The sequence below is a fragment of the Scomber scombrus genome, chromosome 3 (assembly GCF_963691925.1).
Source record: "Scomber scombrus chromosome 3, fScoSco1.1, whole genome shotgun sequence".
In the NCBI taxonomy this organism is placed as follows: domain Eukaryota; kingdom Metazoa; phylum Chordata; class Actinopteri; order Scombriformes; family Scombridae; genus Scomber; species Scomber scombrus.
The window spans coordinates 15,207,583-15,235,577 of NC_084972.1; the positions used below are offsets into that span (position 1 = coordinate 15,207,583).

General features: G+C 37.4%; 3 protein-coding genes across 3 annotated transcripts in view; 1 reads left to right on the forward strand and 2 right to left on the reverse strand.

Moving 5' to 3' along the window:
* Window positions 1-27,995, reverse strand: part of suox (sulfite oxidase) — a 161,844-nt gene that overhangs the window by 55,261 nt on the left and 78,588 nt on the right. The gene's annotated exons all lie outside the window — the stretch shown is intronic.
* Window positions 911-8,627, reverse strand: LOC133977954 (E3 ubiquitin-protein ligase MARCHF9-like). The gene is made up of 4 exons (XM_062416260.1): window positions 8,289-8,627; window positions 3,716-3,871; window positions 2,112-2,304; window positions 911-1,221 (listed from the first exon to the last, which is right to left on the reverse strand). Exons 1-4 carry the CDS (start codon window positions 8,625-8,627, stop codon window positions 911-913), a joined length of 999 nt encoding a protein of 332 aa, XP_062272244.1.
* On the forward strand, window positions 14,357-27,969 carry cdk4 (cyclin dependent kinase 4). Its single transcript, XM_062415746.1, has 8 exons — window positions 14,357-14,567; window positions 22,287-22,521; window positions 22,617-22,752; window positions 22,932-23,099; window positions 24,251-24,360; window positions 25,683-25,733; window positions 25,819-25,954; window positions 26,989-27,969. The coding sequence occupies exons 2-8, from the start codon at window positions 22,292-22,294 to the stop codon at window positions 27,088-27,090; spliced, it is 933 nt and encodes a 310-aa protein (XP_062271730.1). The 5' UTR covers window positions 14,357-14,567; window positions 22,287-22,291; the 3' UTR covers window positions 27,091-27,969.

Genomic DNA, 27,995 nt, shown 5'->3' on the forward strand with positions numbered 1-27,995 from the left:
ATTACTAGAAATAGTTTTAAATCCCAGTTGCTAATGAGAGCTGCTCGTTTGTGTGTAACATATGATGGGGAACTTTAAACAAATAACTGCCAGAGAGGGCAGATTTGTGGCCTGCAGAGATAAAAAATTATATTTCAAATATTTTTCCTTTATTTTACAGTCCCATTAACATTTTTTCATTATCTCTTTGACTTGTGTTGTGAGATTTGTTGAAACAGGGAAATCCAATCTGCAAATATATCAATAGTGTCACATTTGTTTTAGGCTTTAGGCTTACTGGTTAGAAATAGGACAAAACAAAACACAAAGTTTCCCTTGAGATCCACAAAGTCTTTATTACAAAACATGGATTGTATCTTGAGGGTTTATTTTAAGCAACTGTGTCATGTCACAAAGTTGCATTGGGCGTTTTAATGTCTGATCCATCAGTGCTACTTCAAGTGACGACAGCTCATATCTATCAGATCATGGCAGACCCTCAGGAATAAATGGAATAAATTAGGGGGGGCTGGGGTTATTGTTATGGTGGTAACATGAAGAGGAATACATCAAACTTTCTATTATGAGCAAAATCAAAATCTTTTTTTTTTTATAAAACAAAAAAATGTGTAATGTTTATTGGTCATGGTGGTAAAACATGACTAATAGCTTTAAGAATCAAAGCTTTTTTTCCCCCAAGTTATTTTTTTTCAAATTTCTTATATTTAAAGACTCAGATAAAACTGCACTGCTCTCCCTTTGTCCACATCTCAGAAAGATTCTTCCAGACACAAGCTGAGAGAGAAACTGCGAGCAAAATGTGAGACGAGAAGTTAACGGCAGTGTTTGTGCGGCAGATTTATTTTTATGAAACTCGGTAAACTCCTGTGACTTGAACATTGGAGCACATTTGTCCGTATATAAGCCAGCCTCATACCGTGGTCACCCTCATGACCACCTCATGGTTGGTACTGTGTAGGTTGTTGGGTCTTAACTGGCTGAGGATGTGCAAAATAGTGTAGCCACAGTGGTGGTTCAGAAAAGTCCTGACATCCCGGCCTGCACTCTGTCCGTTTGCGACAATGTTAGAAGAGTTCCTCTCGACACGACCTTTACTGCTGGAACTGATAGGATCACCTAAGTCCTTTGCTTTCTCATAATTGAGCACTTTCCATTGCTGGTTCACCGCCTGCCAGCGCTTAAAGATCCGGTAAACAGACGATCCTTCATGGATTATAAGGCCTGGGCATAAATAATCAAGGATGGGGTAGGTGGGATAGGCAAGAAAACATACAGGTTACATACAGACAAAAAGTTGCTTATTCAGTGAGAATCAGGAAGTACTCAAAAGGTACAAAAGGTACAGATTTGACGAACTGCAAGACTAGCATTAAAAAGACTAATAAACTCGACTCGAAAGGTTAGAAACACGTGTTCACAAGGAAAAACAGGCAGACAGAAAAAAACAATATGCTCATGCAAAACAAATGTGTTTTTTTTCCATTTGTGTCAGCGCACCTAGGATAAACACCTTAATGCATTCACCAAGAGGATAAATTACTGCATGCATCAGCTATCAACCACTTATAAATACAAAAGTAGGAGACCAAACGTAAGCATCAAATTAATGCCAGCAAGTAGGATTAACTGAATACATCTTTTTAATAAGGTGAGTTAAGGATGTGTTTACTGAAAGATTGGTTACACTTTATTTTACAGCTCTGTAATTTCCTGAGATTTTCATTTCATAGTTAGTTTCTAGTTTCCTGGAACAAACTATGTAATCATAGATCCAAAACAATTATTTGTTCAAGAACTGAACCATTTCTTGTAGGAGACCATTTAAACCCAAGTAAATATTAATTAATTATTCATTTATTATTGGAAACTTTATTCTTCATTTATGTTGAACTGCATGCTTTCCTGTGCACACATTTCACATTTTTTGCATGTTCAGCTCACGCAAAGACTATAGGTTACATTAGCAATTAACTGGAATTTATTGGAATTTATTTATTTGCAGGAAATTATTAGGAAATTACAGCATTTGTTTGTGAGGAAAACAATCAAAATGTGTTGATATTCAAAGCACTTATGAAATAACCCACCCAGCCACAGTATCTGCGTCTTACCTATACAAACTATGTCCATGAAGCCGTACATGCCGTAGCATATCTGGAAGAGAAGGTCCTGGCGCTGCCATTTGGCCGAGGGACTGAGGGAAGACCACACCAGCCAGGAGATACTGGCGATGAGGAACAAAGAGCCCAGGATGATGGCTGCAATCTGCACTTTCTCAATCACAGTCAGAGAGATGGCCTGCCACTGTAGAAACAGACAGAGTGAGACACAAACATGAATTGAAATCTGGTATTGTCAGAGGAAATTGCCAAATGCATCTCAGTTTGGAGAGAAAATGGTGCACGGTATGTTGCAAAAATGCACCTCTTAAGAGCACTTTGCATCTAAATAGCCTTGTTTCATTTCTGAGTGTAATCGGTGGTAGTGTTTTGGTTGTGCAGATTTGAAATTTAACTACAGCTTCAACTACAACAACACATTTCTTGTCACCTTGTCTCTCTGTAGCAGGATACATTGGATTAGTTGATTAGTATGCAAGGTTGGTCGTAAAATTTACTCTGACTTGAGCAGTTTTTTCCAAACAAATATATTTTGACACAAAGTGAAGCTAATGCAAAGTAGCAAGTTGATTGAACTGAATGAAAATGTAATGAATAGCATTCCACTTAAACAAATGGCATTGAACTTAAAAAAGATTGATTAACTTTCATTTAAATGATGCTATTGCCTCTAATGCATTTTCTTTTCTAGTAAACTAATCTAGTTTTAAAAAATACTTGTAAAGACTTGATAATGACTAGTACTGTATATGTGATCAGATATACAGAAGCTTTACTGGCTTTCCTATTAAAGTTAATGCAGATATATAACAGCAATTGCCAGGTGGTTGCTGGTTTGCTCTCTAGAGAGACTCTCCTCTGGCAGTCTGGTGTCAGTGTTGGATTTAATGTCATGTCAAGTGACAGGCCTTCGTAGATTTATTTGACAGTAACACTGCTTATATCTTCTGTGAGACAAATGCTTTATTGCCCCAATTCACTCTACACCTTCAAGATGCTATGCCATCCACTAACTATGTGCAGTCGCTGCAGAGCTACAACAACAAAAAACCACAACCCTTACAGCTTTTGCACTGATAATAAACAGTAAAAACAAAGTGATTTAGAGAATTTCACTAATCCTGCATAACACAAATTGTCCAACAAAATAGCAGTTTTATTCATAAGGTGCTTTCAGATTGAGCAGGCATTTCATCTGGGAATATCTATTTCACTCTCTGATTAATGCTTTTATTCATTAAGTGATACTGTCTGTTGGTCTACTGTCCATGAAATGTGACTTTGTGTTACTTTGAAATGTGCAGTGTCTCATGAATCTGTTCATAGTACCCTCATATAAGTCCTCATTGTAATGTAAGTCTCTTTCTTCTTCTCCATTTAATGACTGAAAATAGTGAAAATAGTTCTGTGAATGACTGCAAATGGCTGTTCACTCTTTATCTTTGTTTCCTGTTGGGAGTCAGTGCATGTGGATGGGACAAAATCAAATGTAGACTGGCAGCCTTATGTGAAGGACCTTCAGTAGTGAAGCACCTAAACCACATTTGTAATAGTTTCTTCCTTTTACGATTTGCAAAATGTACATTAACATGTACCTGCAGCGGGTTTTTGGTGCTGATGGCCAGGACCTGGTACTTAAAGTAGCAGATCTCACAGCTCCAGGAGCCTCTCTCACTGATCCAGCGGATAAGGCAGGACTGGTGGGTGCAGCGCACAGAGCCGGCACAGCGACAAGGACTCAACAACTCCCCCTGCAGGACACAAGCAGAAGCAGCATGAGATGCACTGCTGGATGTTGAAACTGTTGGGCTATTGAATCAGTCAGTTAGAAGATTTGATTTGGTGGAGATGACAGTCAAAATATATACTTTTATAATGAGTAGCCCAACTCGGAAATCCCCTGCCCTGATGATGTTACTGTCACATTTGATTTACTGAAAGTGCTGTTTGAAGGTATTGTATGAAGTGTGGTTTGTGCCCTGAGGGTGATAAGGGATTAAAAAACAGATACACAAAAGTAAGGAACAAGTGCCAACAATTTTAATCAATTTAAAAGTAAACTGCATGTGCATCAATTTGTTAAAATATTGGAAAGTACCACCTCAAAAATGAAGATGATTATTATTTAAGCATACTTTTTGAGATATGAGCTTAAATGTTAGTTGGACAAAAGTGTTGACTGATGGTTATTCTTAGTTTTTTGGTTGGTGGAACATGTTGGGTATAGTTTAATTGGGTTTTATTTGATTTATTGACAGTCAGTGTTGTGTATGAACCTACATTAATCTCTTATAGAGAAAGAGTGACAATAAGAATGAAAAATAACTATGATTTCACAGCTTGTAACACTTTACTCTGTCAGCTAAATTCCTCAAAATAATCCGTTCCACTCAAATAGTATTGACTTTAATATGCTGATTATTTTTTGATTAATTGTTTTGTCCATAAAATGTCAGTTACATTTTTGGCATTTTTGCTGAAAAGCTGACTGGAAAGATGATTTGATTATCAAAAATAGTTGCTGATTAATTTTCTGATGATCAACTAATTGATTAATTGGTTAATTGTTTCAGCTCTAGGATTAATTCTTTGATATTTGAAAGACAGCACAAACTACACAGTTTATTATTTATGTCTCCACTCAAAATAACACGTTTGTATTTTTTATAAACTCCTTGTTACTTTGTGACATCTCAACATTTGTTTTTATGATTTACGATGGACTTATGGCAAAGTTTTTAAAAAAAAGATCACTCTTCAAATTCTTCATTCACTGCCAGTGGTCACATCAGCCTTCAGTAAACCTCACGGTGTTCAATTAGACCTCCAATTCTTTGAGAGACATCGTAGGTAATGCTGGCTCTCCAGCTTCTGTCTGAAAGCTTCTCTACAGCACCTGTCCAGCTTCACTTTCATCTTCAGCTGTTTTGTGCAAAGTGCTGTGTTGTGTTGAGTTAAATAGAGGTACATGAGTTCAATTCTGTTGAATTTTAAGATGCTGCTTTGATGCACCATTGATTAATCTCACACAGCTAATTAGAGAATCAGCAACTACATCAAACACCTTTTACCTTTATTTTTGTGGTGAAATACTGACAAGCCCTTAAAAAAAACTGATATTTTGATTCCGTTTCATACAAAGGAAAGAAATCCAACCTACTCAGCATGAGACACATTAAATCATTTTTAAACTTTTACAGGTCTGATATAGCTACATTTACTGTACAGTGAAATTTGTGAATAGGACAAAACAAAATGACTACAAGTACACTATATGTATTGTTGCCTGTAAAATGTTTTAAAAGCTAATGATGATACAGTGCTGTAGGGTTTATATCAAAGCACATATCAGGCCCCTAAAATAGCGCATATGAATGTCATAACATGTCTGAACACTGCCAGTCAATCCCTTCATAGCATGAATGCAGAAGGCTATAATTGTCTAGGAACATTTCAACAAAAGTGACACTGAATTCATTTAATTGCACTGGCTTGCCCAGTCACCAGATCTCAGTCCAGATTAACATTTGGGATGAGATTTTTGGATCAGTGATTGGCTCCCAACTTGACACACTTGCAGAAAATACTGGAGTCAATGGAGGCCAAAAATCCTGAAAGAAGGTTTTGGCAGTTGAATCCCAATTTAATTATAACTGATAAGGGTATAAAAGTGAGTGCTTCTCATTGTGATGGAGGTATCCAGGCTTCATGAATGTATATGAGCGAATTTAAAGGAAAAGTTCATTGGTAGAGCTGTTCAGTGGATATACGCATGAAACAAAGTGTAATAAAGTGAGAGTACACAGTGTTTTGTTTCATGTGACTATCTGCTGCTTCATCTAGATACAGTTTGCTTCTCTTGTGTCACTTTTCTGTAGCCTCGATAGAAATCACAGGACATCTGGTGCAGGTTTTTGTTGTCAGGATGAGACTCCCTGAGGCCCTCGGAGTGACAACGCTCTCACACGTCTTACTTTATTTTCTGTCTGACTCTAGGTGATGTGTGAGGTCTTTAAATAGTTGGATATCTGGAGGGGAAACAAAAACTTTTAAGACCTCTAGCGAAGTCTGTCTTTTCAAGGTTGATTTCATCCACTAGATTTGACAAGCTCAGACTTCCACTTCTTGGGCAAGGATGATATCAGCTTTTTTTTTAAAACACATATTTACTTTCTATGCATCTGTGCTATCCTTGGACAGATGGATGAAACTGTACTTTGTGTGACTTTCCTGTGGAGTAAAGGAATGATTGAGGGTTTGATGCTGGCATTACTGCATCCTGCTAAGGGGTCCTTCAGCAAGTTATTGTACTGATGCTGCCCTCCTCGCTCAAATCTCTCTGAATATAAAGGAGTATAAATAAACAACTTCTAAAAATGTCTTTTATGTCACAGAACCAATTTTTGGCATAAAACAGTGGTTCACATAGTAAATAAAGCTCCTCCTGCTTCTCTCCAGCCTATTCTTAACTGACACTCTTTGTCTGCCCACTGCTATTTTCAGATTACTGTTGATAGATGAATTCCTTTTTTAGTCTTACTCGCTCTGGCATTTTTAAGTTGTGTCAGAGCAAACTTGATGCACACTTGCTTGGTATTTATGTATAATAACTCACTATCATGGCTTTTGTATCATGTATGTCAGCTGTATAATGTCCTCTGTACCACTGGAGAAGTTTTGTTCAGCCTGAGAAAAATGCCCGGATGATGTCATAGTGACGTTATCTCAAGAAGATCTTGGAGACAAATTTCTAACAAAATGGTTATTTGTGGGAATTTATCATGTGCAGAGGGCCTATATAGTTGCATTATGGGAAATGCAGGATCAAATGTTTTGGTGCTTAACTCATACCAGCATGCGTGGGAATGCAGCTCATTTTACAGAGCTTTGCTAGTTTGTTGTGCCACATATCACAACTTCATGACTGTAATGAAGGTCTTCTGAGAAATTTACAATGTAGCACAAAGTCAAGAGGTTATATCATATAGCACAGCAAGTTAATGAAGCTCTGTTAAGAGAAACACATTCCCACGCATGGCAGTGGCGTCTGCCTTACACAGAACTACTCTCCGTAAACTAAAAACATGATCACTGTGATTAGTCTCTGGAGCCATTTCTATACAAACTACCATGTCCAAACTGTTAGCGGTAGAGAAACACGTCATCCAGTGCAACAGTGTGACTCATTGATCTGTTTCTAATTGGAGGTCTATAGCACAGAGGAATACAATATATCAGGCTTTGGATATACACACAGTACATGTAAGTAGGATGAGTTCATTGTTGGTTTGGCTCTGCACATGAGATTTGTTGACAATAGGAAACATTTAGAAAATTGCTTCATCCTTCAAGGGTCTTGGTCTCTGTTGCTTTGCAGTTCATCAGCTGTAAGAAACTGTAATATTAAATTGCTCGAGCAACTTTGATGACGAAAGCAGATCAGCTGGTGCCAAAGCATTTCTTCTTACTATATCATTCAAAATAGTCCTAAAACTGCATATGTCTTACTAAACATTTGCATTCGAATGTCTAGTGTTTCTCTGAGTGTAGTATTTAATTTTGAAGATGCCACATGTTTCTATGGACTCCTCGGCTCAAACAGCAGTGGAGTATGATGAAGTTTGCAAGACCTCTAAGATGGTCTAGGACAGGCTTACTTACAAACACATCTAAACCAAACATGGAGAACACACTCGCAGAAAACTTGAGGTCTGCTTCAAGACATTTTTATTTATCACCACCTTTTATGAACTTAAATGTGGGACTTTATTAATATGTTGCACTACACTGTACTGTAGCAGCACTGTAATTTCCATTTCTCTGTTTTATGTCTAATTCTATTTTAGCTTATAATTTATATTCTATTTTGTTTAATGCCCCTTCAAATCCAAATCACGTGTCTTTTTATAATGTCTCATGTTTTGCTTTTTTAATTGAATTTAACTTTACCTTGTCTTAATGCTTCTTTTGTCTTTTCTAAAGCACTTGTCGTTAAAAGGTGCAGTACAAATAAACTTGCCTTGCATAAGTCAGCAAGCACCTGTCCTGCTGAGGTGCCTCTGAGGAAACATAGACTGTATCAGTGGTTTGCTGAAGGGCAACTGAGTAGCTGACACCCCTAGTTAAAGTACAGGAATCCATATTAAAACATGTTTAATTTGAGTTTACCTTTTCTGGCCCCTGGAAGCAGACCCGGCACTGCGGTGAGCGCGTCCCGCTCTCTGAGAGACTCGGAAGGGAAGAGGCGTCCAGGCCTCCCTGGGGTTTAGGTTCATTATCCTCAAATGCCAGGCTGCGTGGCCGGGGGTCAGAGCCGTAATATTCCTCTTCGTCGTCCCGGTGAGAGCAGCTCAGCGGCGGCCAACCACAGTCTCCTATTGCCAACCCTCTCATCCTGGTCTGTGCGTCCTGGTTTGGGCTTGGTTCAGTCCTCCTGCTTGTTCCTGAGCGCATCAGTAGCAACACTTTGAGTTCATTGAAAAACATCCGGATCCGATACTTGAACATTCTTCACCAGCTTTACTACACAGGCAAAACTGCTCTGTGATACAAAACTGCTCTCAGCTCCCCATTGGCTGTGCAGACCGGCCCATTATAAATTATATTATTATTATTATTATTATTATTATTATTATTATTATTATTATTATTAATAATAATAATAATAATAATAATAATGATCATTACTATTATTATGCTGGCATCTGAACCACTTGATTCAAGCGGACAGTTCACATACTAACATATAAAATAAATTAAAATACAGATATCGGTCAAAAAAGCATGCGAACAACATGATAGGCTATTAGATCAGCCCATAGCTCTTTGCATATCCTGTTGTTATAGCATGTGCACTGCAATCCAGCCAATAGGGAAGGATTATTTTTCATGAATATAGGCGTTTTCTTTCGGGATTCAATGGAGGCTGGAAGCCACGAACTGTGAGGCACCAACATTACAGTCAGAGGGGTCCAGCAGCATCATGTTCAAATCCACCTGACTGTTAGTATCCCGAGGTCCAAAAGGGTCCTCTTGGTGTTTTCTGCAAGAGCTATCCGAGGCTTGCAACAAAATGCTGGTGTTGTTGTCTGTTCTTTTTCAGCGAGGCTGTCTGAGGGGGGTTGATATTAAATCCCATTAACAACTTAGTCCAATCCGATTTATATTTGAGTTTCTCATTTACCTACAGGGGAGATGAAAGCTTGCATCCTTTGTTGTCTCGCAGTGGCATCCATCAGTTCAACACTATTTCCTCTTGTCTCTTCTTCGCTGTAGCTTTTGTCTTTGGCTTGTATATTATGCGGGTTTCCCCACACCTTTCCCTCCTTAGTTGCAAAGTTGCAACCCAGCAGCGTTGTATGTTTGAGATGGATGCAAAAAATATAAAATGAGACGAGCAATAAAAATCCATTTGGACAACAACTTACAGTGCCAGTTGTCTTCTTTTCCAGATCATCTCTGCGCCACAAATCAGGAAGAGGATGCCAGATATGGATTCCTGCAAACACAAAATGAGCCGACAGCAGACTGCAATTGTCCCTTCCGGGTTCTTAAAAAACCATCATCATCATCAGCAGCAGCATCATCATCTCTTCGTTAAACCAAATCAAATCAAGGCCCCCCATGAATCATAGGATAATAAATTGCCCCTCCACATGGCAGGCTGTAGTGTTGTCTGAATCCTCATGAATCTCCTGGATGTTAAAACTTGATTCTCAGGCACGCCAGCTCAGAGCACAAACTTCCTAACTGCATGGTAACAGGCAGCAATGTGTTTCCATTAAACCATCCTCCCGCCCAGCAGCTGAGAGGAGCAAAAATGAGCTTCATCAACAGCCGCTGCTGCTGTCCAAGGTGCTGATATTCACGTGACGTGGAGGCCACGTGCTGATAACCATCGGCTGATCGAGAGAAAAAATACAATTATTGTAAGAGACCCAGTGTGAATATGTGTGTCATCATGTCATGCACGGTGTCATAAGACTCTAATAAACAGTACAAGAGCTCTCCAGGGTTGGGACAGTGAGGACAGTGTGTGCGTACAATAGATTTAATGGATCCCCCATTCACAGAAACACAACACATCTGTCACATTATTGTCTCACACTGTCTGCTGCTATTATTGGATAAACAATGACACGCATTGTACTTGTTTGCTGAATTATAATCTTTTTTTAAATACAGTGGCCAAAATATGAACGGTATCTCTAGAAAATCACGAGTTGTTTCCAAAAACACAATATTGAATATCAGCCAATGAATATAACTGAGACTTGTTATTTATAATACCTGCATGTGCATGATTTATTTTGTCCCACACAGGCTTATGACGTTTTTCTGACTTTCTGCATTACAAATGTGCAGCCAGTTTGTCTGTAGATTTAATCAAAAGTTATCAAAAGTGTTAAATCGTTGGTTGTAAGTTGGTGAAAGTGAGCTACAATGTGCTGGAGATGTATTGTAATACAGGTGACAAAGCTCAATGTATCCCCCTCTCCCTTTATTATGAAGGCAGACAAATATAAAAGAATACAACCACACAGAACAAATCAGATAAAATCCGACATAAAGATCAACTCAAACATAAATTTCACACAAATAATACCAAATAATAACATTATGTGGAATATAAAGACACATGTATTTAAACACTTTTTTTTTTCTCAGCTGCAATTAACTTTGCGTCGGGAAATTATCATATATGATAATTGGGTCATTATTTCTATTTGTGATACACCCTTCTAAATAAAGTTGCACTCTGAATTGATTAATATTCAATGAATCAATCAGCTTCAAAAATTAAGACTTTACCTGACAAAAAATAAAAAAATAAGACTTTCCCTGACCAAAAAAAAGGGGGAAAAAAGGATAATATTATATTAGTATTTGTTACTGTAACATCCCCCAGTACAACTACAAAAAGCTTTGGCTGGAAACCTGGCTGGGATTTTTGATCACATTGTTTGAACCTTCCTCCAAAAGGTCGAAACAACATGACAGAACTGAAACAAGTGATCTGTTGATTCAAACCCAACAAAATAAAATCGGCATTCATCCGACTCTGTAAAGCCCCACATCTTTAGCATTTTCTAGATTTTTTAAAGTAAGCTCATGTTTGCAGTAACCAATACAGCATGCATTCGGACTGATCTCAATGAATCCCTGATTTAACTCAAGTCCTTGAAGACTTCAAAATCACAGGAGGCTTTATTGGTCTTTTTAAGTTGTCAATAATGTTTTAATTGCTTGGAGATATGGCATTGAACAATATATTTTTGCTATTTCCCAAGAAATTAACGGTTTAAGCAACAGTTTGTCTTTGTTCTTCAAAAACATCACAAATGCTGAGAGAATATTTTTAAATTACAAGACAAACTATATTTTCCATAATAGTATAATAGTTCAAAAGTATCACAAATGTGAAAATACACAATGTACCTGGTGCGTTAGGGTAGCAGGGCGGGATTATTTAGACTAAAATTGAGCATCTGCTGACTCACTGTCATCTGAATATGAACCAAAAATATTTTTGATAAATAAATATTGAGTGAATATTGATCTAAAGGGTTGGTCGATTGATCCAATCGGTGTACAGTATATGTTTAAAGCACTGTGAGACTATTGTGGGTGTGATATAGTAAATGATAACTTAATGTACAGTAGGTTTCTGGAGTTTTCTGTGTACTTGATCACTGTCTCATGCAGGAACTTACAGTGCTATAAAACATCTCATTAAAATAGTTCAGCCTAAAGGTGAGAAAGGCTCCGATAAGTGCTCAGGAAGATAGTATGTCCTATTAGAAGTGGCCAATGTAAGGCTGTAATCAGAGAGTTATATATAGTATAGTAAGAGGAGACATCAGTCAGAGTGAAGTCACCAGTGCTGCAGGAGAAGACACTGTGCTGGTTGGAGAAATTGGGCCAATGACAGTAATCTCAGGTTTGTGAGAACTGAATATGGATCACAGATTTGGAGCAGGTGGTGTACGGTGTCATAATCTGTATGATTAGGGAGGGTCCCAGACTACTATTGAGTGGGGGTACACATAAATACAGAGCTAGAGTCACTTTTTTATGTCCAAAGATTTGATGAAAATGTAATGTAAGGTATCACTGAGACATTATGAGTCAGTTAAAAGGGATATAATTAAAAATGTTCAACACACTGTAACTATTAAACAAAGACTACTTAAATCAGAGATATAGTTATTCATATTGATCATTATCTGATCTATGGCCGCCTGCACTGTGCCAAACTGTAAAATGTCCTCTATCAATCAAGAAAAGAATGAAAGAAAATGCCAGAACACAGATTTTCAGCCAATAACACCAACATTTAGTCCTTAACTGTAGTGATAAAACTACAAACTAATTATGAAATTTGATATTTTTGATAATGTTATCGTCTGTTTTTATTATTACTCTGCATCTTTATAAATGTTCTCATTAACTTTGTAATTTTAGATATTTTCAAAGCAGGGTAGCTTTGTAACATCTGTACAGCAACTACAGATGAAAAAGAGCCACTTGGCTAACTCTGGCTAATTTATAGTTTATAAATGTGCACTGTCCCTGTTAAATAAACCAATGCATTAATAAATATACAGTGTGTATACAGTGTGTATGTATTCAATAAAATTTACATGCATAAAAATGTATGCAAATGTGTTGTTTGTTGTTTTGTTTTTTTTAAATACATTTTGTTTTTTGTAATTAACACTAACACTAACCCTTCTATTTCTTCATCACTGAACATATTTTATTATTTTAAATTTTCAGTTTCTTTTTTAAAAACCAAACACATTTTCATCTCAGGTACAGTATGTTCAGCACACGCTGTACTGCAATAAAAAACTACTTCAAATGTCTAGAAATCTTTTCCTCAGAAATCACTGTGTTTCTTCTGCAGTTCTCCTACAGTTTTTAGAGAAGTAACGCCTTGTTTTAGACTTTAGTCCCATTGAGCCACTGTCACTGTACTGCACCCCCAGATACTGACAGCGTGTGCTCACTTTCTCTCTAAAATCCAGCAAGAACACAAATGTAGGCACAGTGGCTGGAAGGAATACTGTAAAAGCTCTGAAAAACTGTATCCCAAATGCATCCGCTGTGCAAAGAAGCAGAACATATAAACTAAAACTGAACAACTGAAATTTTATTTATAGACAACCACAAGTCAGCCATGAATGTTTTTTCCAGTGATCACACGCTGTTTTCCAGGCAGGCAGACATTGAGCAGTTTGTTTGGAACCAATGAACATCAATGAAGGAATGAAATTAACCTTTAATGAGTCATTGACTTCAAGGTGCACCCTTATTACGATTATTAGTGTTGTTTCACCACTACCGAATCACATCTAACCCATTTGTACATTTTGTTCCTCTTTACTGGTAAATAACTAAGTGTGTTCATTATCAGCAAATAATTGAGTTTAAACATTCCAGCTGCAGATCTGCTGCAGAATTCCCTGAACATCCGGCTGGATGTTTGTTTCAGGTTAGACTGACATTCAGATTATTGTGACTGACTTCAACACTGGTTAAAGTACTCACAAACAATTGCAAGTATTGCACAAGAAAAGTACACAAGTACAGCTTGTGCAGTACCAAATAGCTAAATGTTTTTAAAAAAAAATATCAGTTTAAGATTAATCTCCGTAGCCACCATACTGATGACTAAACACCATTTTTGTTTCAGTAACTGATGCCCACAAGCAACATAAGTAATTTCATCATCCATACACAGTGTGTAGCTATTACAGTTTATGTATTTCTTTAATTGCAGCACATTCCTGATAACTGACTGGCTTCATCTCATCACTATTAATAAGATAATCAACTAATTGATAATAATAATAATAATAATAATAATAATAATAATAATAATAATAATAATAATAATAATAAATAAGATAGTTTAACGATATTCTTGTATTTTGTCTATTGTGAAAATAAATAAACTTGACTAAACTAAGAAAACATTTTTGTAACATGCTGAATCAACAGGTGTGTCTTCACATCTTTAGAAGGCTATCTGAAATCAACGACAGGCAGAAGAAAGCACCTTCTTTGTATTTATAAAACATTTTACAACAACAGACTGAAATCCTTCTGCAGTCACGATTAAACCTGTCATTAAAAGTTTGGATGCCACATATATGATGTACAGCTGAAGACTGAAGCTCCGCCTCCGAACCAGAGTTGCATGAAGCAACAGGAAGCGACAACCCAAAAGAGTGCAGACTGGGAGGAAAAAGGCCGAAATCATATCGGCTGATTGTCTTCTTCTCCTCATCGGAGCCGGTGCCAGGCTGGAAAAGCTCAGCTCAAACCCGACCTGCCACTTCTGACCCGTTTCTGCAGGAGTTATACGTGGCAGATCAATTAGCATGTCTTCCTCATAAAGCTAAAGCCAAAGCTTACCTGCCACAGCAAAGAGCAGCCGAGGTGAGTAGGCTACATGTCTTTTACACGCATGTGATCCGTGTGTGTGTGTTTGACACTTTGGCAGCGGACATGAGACGTTTATGTAACATGGCACACAGATTATTGCAGGCGGAGATCATCCAGCTCCAGCTGTGTCTGTATTGTTTCTTTGTTGTTTTTTTTTTTTTTACTGTTTTTCTCCTCCGCCACGTCAGTGAACATGTAGGTGAGGAGAGAAAGTCCGTGTGGCCTGTTTGTTGCTGCACTTTTCTCGCCAGTTTAATTAACAAAGGAGCGCCATGGAGGAGCACCACGTGTCGGGCCTGTTTCTTTATGTCTCCGCCCACAAGCTGGCCTTTAGTGTCCGGCTTAATTTAGATTTTTTTATCAAGCAGATCAATGGATTAAAATTCAGCAGAGAATTGTCAACTTCCGTCTGGCACATGATCAATACTAACAGGCTGCCCTGGTGATCAATAGCTGCCATTACAGGCGGTCAGATTCGTGACCTCAATTGTTGAGACACATGTGTTACTTCCAGATGTTGTGGCACAATCTTATCCCTGCTGGTGTTGTTACTAAACAAGGAAATAGGGAGGAGGAGGGGGGGGGGGGGGGGGGGTAGTTGGGGTTGGGGTGACAAGTCATGTAGAGACTGACCACTTCCTGTGAGACCAGGATGTTTGACAAGTGATCACAGACCCGATCAGTCATAATGAAACACTAAGTACTTCTAACAGAATACTTCTGTAATTCAGCAATCAATCAAGCAGTTCACCCTTCAGAGAAACTCCTGTGAGGACACTACAGGGATCAGAGCCTGGCAGATAAAGTGGCCGGCAGATATTATCAGCCAGGATTAGTTTATCTCACATGGATCAGTGGATGTACACTGATGGCTCTTGAGTAACAAGAAAAGTGGTCTGAAGTAGTTTAGAAACAGTGGCCCTCTTCCATAGTTTGTCTTGGATGTGTTCAGTACACATGTAGGAGTAAATCTTTAACTCTTAACCAACTTCACTGAATCTTCAGCATCACTGACTGAATCAGCTGTTTTGGAGCCAGCTGAGTTCCTCACTGGTGACAGAGAGCTGTGTCCACTCAGCTGTCAAGACTAGTTTTCTGAAAGGCAGAAAGAGCTACAGAAACTATCGTAATGTGATACATGTTGCAAACGACTGGCTGCTGAGCTATTAAACTTATAAACTGTGCTTTTATAGGTCTACAGTTGCACTGAACTGAATATAACTGCGACTGCTTACCGACACGTGAACCAAAGTGTTTGGTACATATTTTGAATGTTGGTGTGATCACTTAGGTAATAACTGAACAAACTACATAGCAATTAACTGAATTAAATTATTTGAATTTAGTGATTTGTTATTTTCACTGTCGGTTTGTTCTCCAAAAACAGAGCACTGAAAAGTTTCTCCTCATCAAAAATGTTTTAAGTTTTGTATTTTTAAATTTAAAAAAAAATCATCCAATTTATCGTTACCAGAATTTCAAAATTTAAAAACTCACTGATATTTTTGTCACTATATATATCACACATCAGAGTGGTAGAAGAGGAACTCTTTGGTTGGAGCACTGTCAGATCAACTTGTGAAATACACAATGTTGTGATATTTTAGCACGCAATATGCAAAATATGTTGGCATTATGTTTTATATTGATTGCTTCATTCTATGAAGTTTTGCAAATTTCTGTGGTCAAGCTGAGACAAAATTCTTTCAGTGGCCTTTCAAATGGAAAAATAAATAAATAAATATGAATTATTAGTAGTTATAGTTGTCTGAAAGTTACACATTTGAATCTAAATATATCATAAATACCATAAGTAATAATTGCAAGTGTTCTGTGTTATTGTATTTGTACATTTTACATAATATGTTTTTTAAATATAAACAGCTACAGATTCCTCCTTTTGAGTGTTTTAATAATTGCAAGAGAAAAAAGATGAATGTGAGGCCAGAACTTTGGAAAATATTCATTATTTAGCAAGTTGTTTATGTGTCAAAAAAGTATTTACCTATTCAAACAAGTGTAATGATTAGAAACTATAAGTCATTATTTTGTTTTCTGCAGAGTGTATCAAAAACAATCTTTATGGAATATATAGTAAATTTCATTAGTTAAGAGACTGTTTACTGGTTGTCTGTAGGGATACAAGTAATGCTTAATCAGAGTAGTTGAGTTTTTTTCTTTTTTATTATGTAGTCATACAAATGAAAATCTGCAAAATAAAAATATGAAAATCTTTATACATTTAAGATTGACATTTTTAATGGATTCATTAAGTTACAGTTTGCTCATGAGAGAAAAAAGCAAGCACCATTTGGTTATTTTGGTGATTTCTAATTTTCAGTCAGCAGAAAAGGAAGTTATTTTCAGTGTGATCGTGTGAGTAACAGGAATTTGTCTTTTTTGCAGACAGACAGGCATACAGGCAATCTTGTCCGCAGACACTCTGACTCAACATTTTGTTTGCCTAATAGGAAGAAATGTGGTGTGTTCACCATGAATAATGCACTTACTTAATGCTATCACTTCCTCTTAACTGAATTATTCTGACCACTTCACTAATTGTGGTTTAAGCTCCTAATGTGAATTTTCAACCAGGGTGCAAAATTTAACTTTTATGTCTAATTGTTAGTGAATGTTCAAATGTTACCAGCCACTCAATAATTACCATTGTTGGGGTTTTTTTGGCTGGTGAGTGAAGCAAATTCACCATTTTACCAGCATTTGGTTGGCAGCTGGTGCTTATTTTGAGCCCTGTTCAAACACAATGTTGGTTAATGACATGATTATTTTAAGCACTGTTTTATCTTTATTTTGAACATGTTCAAAAAAGAAACAAAAAAAAACAAACAACACTAGGAAATAGAATGAACAGTAAACCTATGCTGGAAACTCCCAATAACAAATTCTCAAACAACATAAATTAACGACATAAATAAATATACATGTCTGTTTGAAAAGGAGTGGGAAGAATTGCACACTTATATGGTCCAATCCCTTCTCCATAACTCACACAATATACTCAATTTATATCATATATATCTAATGTAACTCACAACCAGCTACAACTATAACCAATGCTATTACGACAACCCAAACATCCATCTGATGTTAATCAGATATAATTTTGAAAATAACCTCAACATTCTACAACTGCTTCTTCAGCACCATACCTCTTTAAAAAAAAAAATGTTTTTGTACATCTTCCTGAATTAAATTGTATTTGGACTTTGCTTGACTTTTATATCCAAAACTTTCCACAAATTTAGCCAAAACAATGTTGTTGTTTTTTAATTAAACCTTCCTCTTAAATTATGACCATTATCACTTTTATGTGTTTGTTTTACAATTTCCAAACAACATCATTTTTGTTTTGTTCTCCCCGGGACAAAACATATTAATTTCCTCAGGAAATAAAACAAATTTCAGTATTTTTGATACTGTTCATGTATAATTTATGTACAAAACCTGATAGATTATCATTTCACTGATACCTTGAGATATAATTGACCTTATTATATTTGCATCTTGGGTTGTAAATCATATTTACAAAGTTGCATTTAAAAAAAAAAAAAAAAATGCTGTCAAACTGCTATAAACAAAAATTTTAACAGTTGTTTAGAGCATTCGATTTTGGAGTACTGACATTGGTAAATTATAGTGGTGTACAACAAGAGCGAATTCCTTTTGGAAGTGTTTGGCTTTCAGCTCTTTATGTTGTTTTGTTTTTTCCGTTCCCCTAGCAGAAACATTTTTCTGCCTTCTAACGAGTCCAAGGTGTACTCAGTCTGACACAGCAGCAGGGCTCTAAACTAGTTTAGCTTTTCACTCATGTCAAAGTCACACACATTTCAGATTAGTTAAATATATCAACATAATCCTGGGTTTATGATGGACTCTAGGAAATGTATAAAAATTACACAAAACATTGGACAGGCAAGACATGTGGATTGTATTAGATCATGAAAATTGTGGCACAATTAAGTCAAGACCCAGTTTTACAAGAAAGCATACAAGTCTATAAGATTTATATACAAGAATTTAATAAAATATAGGAAAGTAATCATTTTTTCACCGACCGGAGGGGATTTGGATAGTGACAGCGCTTTAAATAAATGTTGTTAAAACTGAAACTGTACATGTGTAGGTTGAAGCTGACCACAAAACTGAATAGGTGAGTCAAAAATGCACTGTAGGATGAACAGTAGCAGCAGAGAGATGTGTGCTGGCTATAAAGGCGACAGGTGAGATTATGGGGTTGGTGGAGGGGGGGCACAGATGGAAAATGAGAAGATGATGCTTCCTCCCACTCCACAGGAGTAGAATCAAATTGGTTTGATAGATTAAAGGCTTCAACTCGAACAAAGGGGAGGAAAGAGTGGAACGAGGCTGTTTGCAGTTTGTGTGCCTGTTGCCTGGCAGGAAGCTGCAGGGATGGAGTTGGCGGAGAAGCTGGTAAGTGGAAAGTATGGAGCAATGGGACGGAAAAGCAGTTTGGTTGGAGGTGCTTCCTGTCGCGACCAAAAGTCCTTCATAACGTGTATTTGCTCTAAAATGGCATTCCATTCAGTGAGTCATTTGACTTCTCTCAGGAGGTCAGGTACTTTGTCCTGCGTTCATGGATTGTTAAACATTTGGTGAATGAAGAAGCTGGTTTCCCATGTTCATGAAAACCCTGGAAAATGTTGTTATCTTGGCCTGGAAATATCATGAAATGAAGTAAAATCATTAAAAGTTTTGGAGAAGTCATGGAATTTCATTTTGATATGTGTAATGAAGTTAATTATGCTAGTTTGTTACAGTAATCCTCCATGGAGAATCTTCCATATAATGTTTTGAAGTTCAAATTTCTGTAGCTGTTCACATTGCATCGATTATGCTCCTTCAATTTCATCCTCCTGTCTTTTCCTCCATTAATTGTATGTAGTTGAAATGGATACCTAGCCAGTTGGAATCTGTCACAAGCCGGGCGAGTGTATGTTTAATATTTCATGGCTCTCTAATGAACGATATAAACTTTGGTTAGAGGCCAAAAAAGGTGCTACTTGTAAGCTTTGCAGAAATAGCTTCCACTGGTAGGCAGACAGTTCCTCCAATCACCTGCCATGTATATTTTGAAAGTGCCCTCCCTTGTCCAGTTTCCATGAACAACTTCTCAGATGGGTCTGTATAACAAACCATCTGTCGCATCAGGTTAAGGAAACCATGCTATTACAGTAAATAACTGAAATACACTATGTTTGAGCAGTTATAGCACATCTGGTGCAAGAGGTGTTTGTTTTTTGTTGAATTTAGTTATAGTTGAATTTTTAATTGTGTGTAAGCAAGTCAGCTCAGTTTTTCCTGACGTTTGGAAGATGTTTTTATCCTAAGAGACTGTAAAGCTGTTTCTGTAATAAAGGGCAAATGCAATGACTGTGTATTTTAAGTGAATATGAAAATAAGTGATAATCAGAGAAAAAAAGAAAAAAGTTGCTCTTTAATTTTCATATGATAATTAAATAAAGTGCACTTCTGTTCATGTGCTTAAAGGGTGTGAATGGTCATGGAAATTATATTATGGGTTCTTGAAGTTTTAAAATTGTGTCTGTGAAAATGTGTGGGAACCCAAGAGAAGCAGCATTGTTAAATTCCTCTTAAGATAAGAGAAAAAATGTCACAATTTCAGCACTTTGCAGCCAAAGTACCTGGAGAGCTCTTATGAGGCATTACTTTAATAGGCGTCGGCGCAGAAAGCTGAATAGCAAAAAAACAAGCTTTAACTAAAGACAAACAAAGACAGATAACATTTGTGACTAGCTAGTGAAAACAGAAGTTGCCAGTTCAGTTTCTGAAAAGCTTTGAGGTGTGGACTGTTTGTCTGGACAAAATATAATATTTTAAGTTGCATTCTGGGCTTTGTGAAACATGTATCAGTATTTTCCCATATTTTCTGACAGACGAAACATTTAATCGATAGTAAAATAATCATAATAATAATCCTTAGTAGCAATCTTCTAGCTGATTGTGTTGGACAGTATGATGAAACAATAGAAATGAATCCACTGAGATATTTAGCTGTAGTTTGTCTACTAATTTAACTATAATACATTTGGTTGTGTTAGGTCATTGTGAGCAATGTTACAAATCAGTGAGCATGTCTTCTTTATGATATGTAATATTTTAATTGAATTACAAGATTTATCTCATTTCAATTAAGTATCTTAATGGGTTTTTTTCTTTAGATATTGAACACAAAATACTCGTCAGATTTATTTATTTGTTTATCCATTCCAGTCTTTTTTTAGTTGTATTATGTTTTTGAAAATGTACTACTCAACTATTTAATCTTAATTTATATAGAAAAGTATTTTATTCACATTGCTACATTTACTCTACAAAGCTCAGCTAACTATTGTTGCTTTTCCTCAGCAGGTAGTTGAGCTGTACAGCCTCTCTCTCTTTGATGCTGCCACCTCTGTATACAGCTGCCCTCTCACCACTTTACACTGGCAGACAGTGTGAAGCAGTCTGTTTTACAAATGTAATAACATGAGGGGAAAAACAGCCCTCGTCCTGCCTCACAGAGTGTGCTGTTACACCGGTTCAGTTTGTTAAGTTATATTTTCATTGAGACCAGACTGGACTTTTCCATGTCCCTCTCTGGACATTGATGATGTGGGTCAGCAGCTTACTGCTTTGTTTGTCGGCAGCTGCTGTGACTGATTCCTAAATGAAGCTCTCCTCCACACTGCTGCGCACCTCCTCCTCCTCCTCCTCGAGCTGATGCATCTGGCAGCTGAGAAGTCACTGAAGAATGCCTGGAATGACAATTCTGCTAACAAGCTGAAGCCGTCTGGCTGCTATAACTTTAATAAAATGAAACAAGTAACACAAAGGGTGGTGCTGCTACAGGTGAAATAAGACAGCGTTTGAAGAATTCACAAACGCATTAGACTTTCATATAAAGAGAGGTCTGAACATGAAAGTGTCTTCTGTCCGCACTTGAAAGTGGCTGAAAAGTTATTTCTGAGACTGCTGGCAGGGTGACTAAAAATAGCTGTTGTATTCATTCGGAAGTGGATGGTCGGGCACAAGAGCTGTTGGGGAGCATGTGTACATTTTGATTGTAAAAGGTTTAGAGAGAATGAGTTTCAGCTTCTGCAGTGTGTTATTTCTAAGCCTGAGGACAGTTATGTCTTTTATTGCTGGATATCCACCAGCTTCTCACTGCCAGTACAGAGAGTTAATTAAACTGTTATGCTAATGTCAGATGTTGTCATTTTTAGCCATGCTGACGGCAAGGCTCTACAGATCACATTCACAGTCGGTTGGTCCAACACTTTGGTGCAGAATATTTCAAGAAGCATGGGATGGATACATTTTCATTGAGTGCCATCATTTACATGCAAAAACAGAGATATTTCCATCAGTCTCAGCTGTATTTTGAGATGGGGATGAATTATGGTAAACAATGAACCTGCCAAACACCAGCATGTTAACATTGTCATTTGCTTGTAGCATTTGCTTCCAACTTGTTTTTAGGGGTAGAGTTCTCACCTTTAGAACGGACTCTGAAGTGAATTGAAGACCCACGAAAGAGGACAATTAGTGCGATAGAGGCTACTGATGATAAGACAAGGCAGATAAAACAGTGTAGTCTCCATGTAACATCATATCCTTTTATCATCTTTTTAGCTTTTGCATCTCATATGTTTGTCATATTTTGTCTTTCAGTCTATATGAATCTGGTCATGGCCCACGGCTCCAGCATCCAGTATGAGCCGGTGGCAGAGATCGGAGGCGGCGCTTACGGGACAGTTTATAAGGCCCGAGACACGGAGAGCGGGAAGTTTGTGGCTCTGAAGAGTGTGCGTGTCCAGACAGACCAAAATGGCCTCCCGCTCTCCACAGTCAGAGAGGTGGCTCTATTAAAAAGGCTTGAGCAGTTCGACCACCCCAACGTGGTCAGGTAAGACATTCATCAAAGTGATGACTCTTCAGCTTGTGTTGTCTATGTTTCACTGTGAACACCTCTCACAGGAGTCACTGTTTTTCTTGCGTCAGGCTTATGGATGTATGTGCCACCCAGAGGTCAGACCAGGAGACGAAAGTCACTCTAGTGTTTGAACACGTGGACCAAGACCTCAAGACATACCTAGAGAAGGCCCCAGCTCCTGGATTATCCCCTGACCGCATAAAAGTATGCACTGACTGAAACAGTATCTAAACTATGAGCATTTCAAATGGCTCAGAAGGAAGAAATTAATGTTGAAAAGATGGAGGAGTTTATGTAGTCTCTTTTTAAAGCATCTGCTGAAATATTAAGTTTAATTTCAGATATGCCTGTTTTGAAGTGAGTGGGTTTTTTTTTTTTTGCAGGACTTGATGAGGCAGTTGCTGTGCGGTGTTGCATTCCTTCACTCTAACCGCGTCATGCACAGAGACCTGAAACCAGAGAATATTCTGGTAACCAGCCAGGGCCAGGTAAAGCTGGCTGACTTTGGACTGGCCAGGATCTACAGCTGTCACATGGCCCTCACTCCTGTGGTAAGAACCTGGGTGTTACCAGTAGTTCATCGTGTTGTGTACTGTATTTTCCCACAGCATACTGTGCTTTTTTTTTTTTTTTTTTTTTAATTTGTTTAGATTGATTAGCATAAACGTTCAGTTTGGGGTCCTAGAGATGGTCACAGGCCCTTGTTATTTAATGGCTTTTCCTAATTCTATGTAAACTGATTATAAAACATGTTGTTGAACTGATGACATCAGTTCTGGGACCTGCTACAAAAAAAGACATTATTTCTGGCTGGAACAACAAAAAATGGATTTGAAGTAAAGACATTGGTTGATTTCTCAATTAATATGATTATTATTACACACAGATCACAATAGTTAAGATTTTAATAATTCAAACAACCAGTTTGAAACCCCTTTAGAGACTATTCCTGGTGGGTGTATTCAGTGTCTGACACTCCAGTCTTCTCCACAGGCTCCAACCCTGTGGAACAGCCATACTATACAGTATCCAAACTGCTCAGACCCTGAAAAGTTGGAAAGACTCCACTCTTTGCATTGGTTTTTAATCCTGGTTGAGCCTGACATCCTAATTTTATTGTGTAATTATATTTTTGCTTTTATCTATTGTTTTTATAGTGTAGTTTATCTTTTGTGTTTCACCTTGCTCATAATTGTTCTTTTATTTTATCTTGTGTCTTCAGCTTGTACAGCACTTTGGCCAACTGAGGTTGTTTTAAATGTGCTATATAAATAAACTTTGACTTCACTTCTGCCAAACATTAACCTTGTTAATGAAATGCACTTCACGTTACCCTTTGGCAGTGTCCATGTTTGCTTATTATTTGTTTTCTGACTTTAATTTCCTGACAAGCATGAATGACTAGCATGAGTTTGATGTTTTTACAGTAGCTGCCCTTGAATTCATCATTTAGGAACAGTTTTAAGCTACAGGCACGCACAAGTATTTAGTTGTTAACAAGGAAAAACATACAAACCCACCACAATAGTTAGTTGCTTAATTCACTCCTGTAACAACCTTGACAAATGAACTCTGCCCACCAGGCTCCTGTAGGGCGAGGACAACAAGTCAGTCCAGAGAGGGTCTTCACACTCTCTCTATAAACGTGACTGCTTGTTTGGCATGGTTACTTTTAATTTATTTCTTCACTTGTGTCTCTCAGGTGGTGACACTGTGGTACCGATGCCCGGAGGTTTTGCTGCAGTCGAGTTATGCTACGCCTGTGGATATCTGGAGCACCGGCTGCATCTTCGCTGAGATGTTCAGACGCAAGTGAGTCCGCAGAATAATCAGCAGATAAAAAGATACTTCGTATTGTTTTTGTTATGATGACATTATACATTGATGTAGTTGTAGTTGTGTACGGCTGTGTCTCTATAACTGTGCCTTTCAATGATGTAGTTTGGTAAAAAGAGAGAGTAAAAGAACAGTTCATTAGATTTGGCTGGTGATTTGATTACATATCCTGAAGGTGGAGGTTTGTTCTTACAAAGTGAGTTTTAGTTTCTCATTTAACCCCTCAGGCCAGCTCAGAGAAACATGAGTTCTACCTTGAATATGTTCACTTGTAACAAACACATTAAAACAATATATTAGACTTCACAGATCATCAGATACTACACAATATTATATATGGATTATCTTGGTAGACGACAGTTTGCTCCACCTTTTAAGCTCATCTCTCATTGTCTGACGCAGGAACCTTCTGGCATTAGTGTCCAGATGTTAACTCAAAGCAGTGATTAAAGCAGTTTTCCAGTAGTTTAGCAGGGTTCCGATTTTTATCAGTAAATGGCTCACATTACGAGGTTATCTGTGGCCTCGGGGAAATCTGGTCTGCAGCCTCAGACTGTCGGGAGGTGAACTGGTGAAAAACAGCTGGGCCGTTGCATATTATATTACAGCACATCCAAACGTTTTATTTCAACCAGATCTACAATAAATTTACTTGGAATATACAAAAATACAGTTTTGGCACTGACATATACTGTAGCTGTACTTCTTGAACCCAAAAGTCATCAGTATCATGTATGTTGTTACAAACCTACTGACAGCTCACACACTCTGACCTGCTTCAACACATCCAAAATGGCTGTTGTCAACATTTTCTGCAAGCAAATGCTATAATCTGTTAGTCCAACTCGTTCTGCTCAGAGAGCATCATGGGCATTTCGTGATCGAGCTGTCTGAGGTGGTGCATGTGAGATGAAAACTTTCCACTAACTCCAGTGCAGAGATGTACACAGCAGCTCCATCTAGTGGTAGAAATGACACATTGCATGTGGACGTTCAGTGGTTGGATGCTTTGGTTTAGAGATTCAGGCCTCGAAATAGTTGCTTTGTCAGTTAATGATAATGATGGTGATGATGTAACGATGTGTGTTATCTGTAATAATAATGTCATAACTCATGAACATTAATAAACACAAGTTAGTTGGTCTGGGTGAGACGTGGCAAACAATTAAATCATTGATTCACATGCAAAACTGGTAATCTGTGTTTTTATCTGTTTGCTACTTTGCTGATTCACATCTCAATGACCCAGCAGGCAATAAATCAGCTTAAATCTAACTTTTGTAAAAACTCTGTTTTAGACCTTTATTCTGTGGAGACTCAGAAGTGGACCAACTTGGGAAAATTTTTCAGTGAGTATGAAACATTTTCCCTCACTTTTACCAGACTAGGAGATGAATCGGACGATGACTCATTAAACATGATGTGTGTTTTCAGAGTTTTTGGATTGCCAACAGAGGAGGAGTGGCCGACTGATGTTACACTTTCAAGAAAAAACTTCCCCCCTCTCTTCCCTCGACCAATCACTGACTTTGTTCCAGAGATAAATGAGCAGGGGGCGCAACTTTTGCTGGTAAGATTTTGCCATGAATTAAACATCAAAGTGGCAGTCTGGTAATTGATACATTTTTCATCTGTATAAAGAGTTTACAGTTTAAATCAGGACTAAAGATAAGCAGACTCGGGCTCAGAGGAATTTTCTTTTCTCCTAGTTTAGTGAACAAGCCACAAGAATTCCACTGATGCAAACCTGAAATTCTTGAAACTGATGCAACTTTTCCAGCTGGTTAAAATAGGGGCGAGATTAGGATTATACAGTGATGTTAAAACTGAAGATAAACCTGATTAATGTTATGTTTATCAACAAATCTAAAGAAGGAAATGTTGCTTTCCTGTGACTGAACCAGTGAGTTAAACATGTCCATTAAATAAGACAGTAGATTTATTCTGCTTCCTACATATATTTTAGTCTCTTTCCATATGATATAGAAAATACATCATATGGTTTAAGTCCAAAATGATAGAGAAACCAGTTTAAGCAATAGTTCTTTAAAATCCCTAAATTAAAATAATATAAATCCTAAGGACCAAAGGAAGCTAACGGCTAGACAACTTTTTTTTATTGATCTATTCCTTCACTTTCCTGTTAAAGAATAAGTTTGACTTCTTTCTTTTTTTCTGTTTTTTTTTTTACCAGTTATGCCCTGGAGTCTCTGCTGGTTGCTTAGCAACTGGTCGTGGCCAAGAAATAGTCCAGGACATAACATCCTGCAAAAATTGTGAATTGTCTTTTCTGCAATTTGGATTTTCTACAGATAAACAAACAAGATATAATATGATAATAAATACACTATAGAGGTACTGGTAGGTGGATTTTGTTTCTCCTGAACAGAGTCAGATCAGCTGTTTTCCCAGTTTCCATTGTAATGCAGTGTTTGATAACCAGCTCCAAATTTACCACAGAGACATGGGCGCAGCATTAATCTCCTCACTGAACTCTCTCAACAAGAAAGTGAATGTGCCTTTTCCAAATGGTGAACTGTTTCTTTAAGACCTAAAATTTGACAGTGACACAGTTCTAATATCCTGCTATTCTTTCCTCCACAGAAAATGCTAACCTTTGACCCCTTCAAACGAATATCTGCCTTAAATGCACTAGAACATCCATATTTCCGGGATGAGGAGACATTGACTCAGACAAAAAGCTGATATGATGCAATGAAACATGCAGCAAGAGGTAACCTGTGTCTAAGTTCAGACCTGGCCTAACCATAAAAGATTAAATTTCAGTCAGTGCCATGCCTTTTCAAGACATCTGGGTTATTCTTTGGGATCTATTTTATTATTCCTGCATCACAAAGGATTGAAAGAAGCCTGAGAAATGAAGAGGAACGAACCGTGTATATGTCACAATTAATGATGTTAACATGTCATGACTTCAAGGACAGTACCAGTGTTTTTGATGTTTGCTTTCTGCATCAGTCCTGTCAGCAGAGACTCATCAAGAAACATCTGTCATCTACTCTGAAATGTTGCTCTTGTTAATTTTGTACAGTGTTTAGACAGAAGGAACAAGAGATGTTGTATTTTCTTGTTACAGGCTCAAGAAAGTCTGAAAGAGTCAGCTGTCCTGTCAGCTAGTCATTAGTGGTTTTACTGTATTTGTGTTCATATTTATCACACAGAAGCAACATAATAACAACATAAGCCTCTGACAGAAATAAACCTGTATTGTAATTATTGAACAACTGTATTTAATGAGAGGAACCAAGTATAAGAAGAAAAACGCACAAAGATGCACATGAAAGAAAAAGAAATAGTTAGTTACAAGACTGAAGGGCTTAACTTCATTTTTCTGTTTTACATTTATGTGTGTTGCCAAAACCATCTGAACTCAATCAGTGCTGCAACTACAAATATTATATTAATGGCAGTCCATATTAAATCAATACATGTGATCCTACTAAACTGAAATGGACTAAAATTGTTGAATATATGATGAGCTATATGAAATATGAACAAAAATAAAAAAGAGCAAGTAGCCTTACTACACCTGCTTTTTGTCCTGTAAAAATGACCAAATAAACTGTCAAGAGCTATTTTCTTTTTTTTGT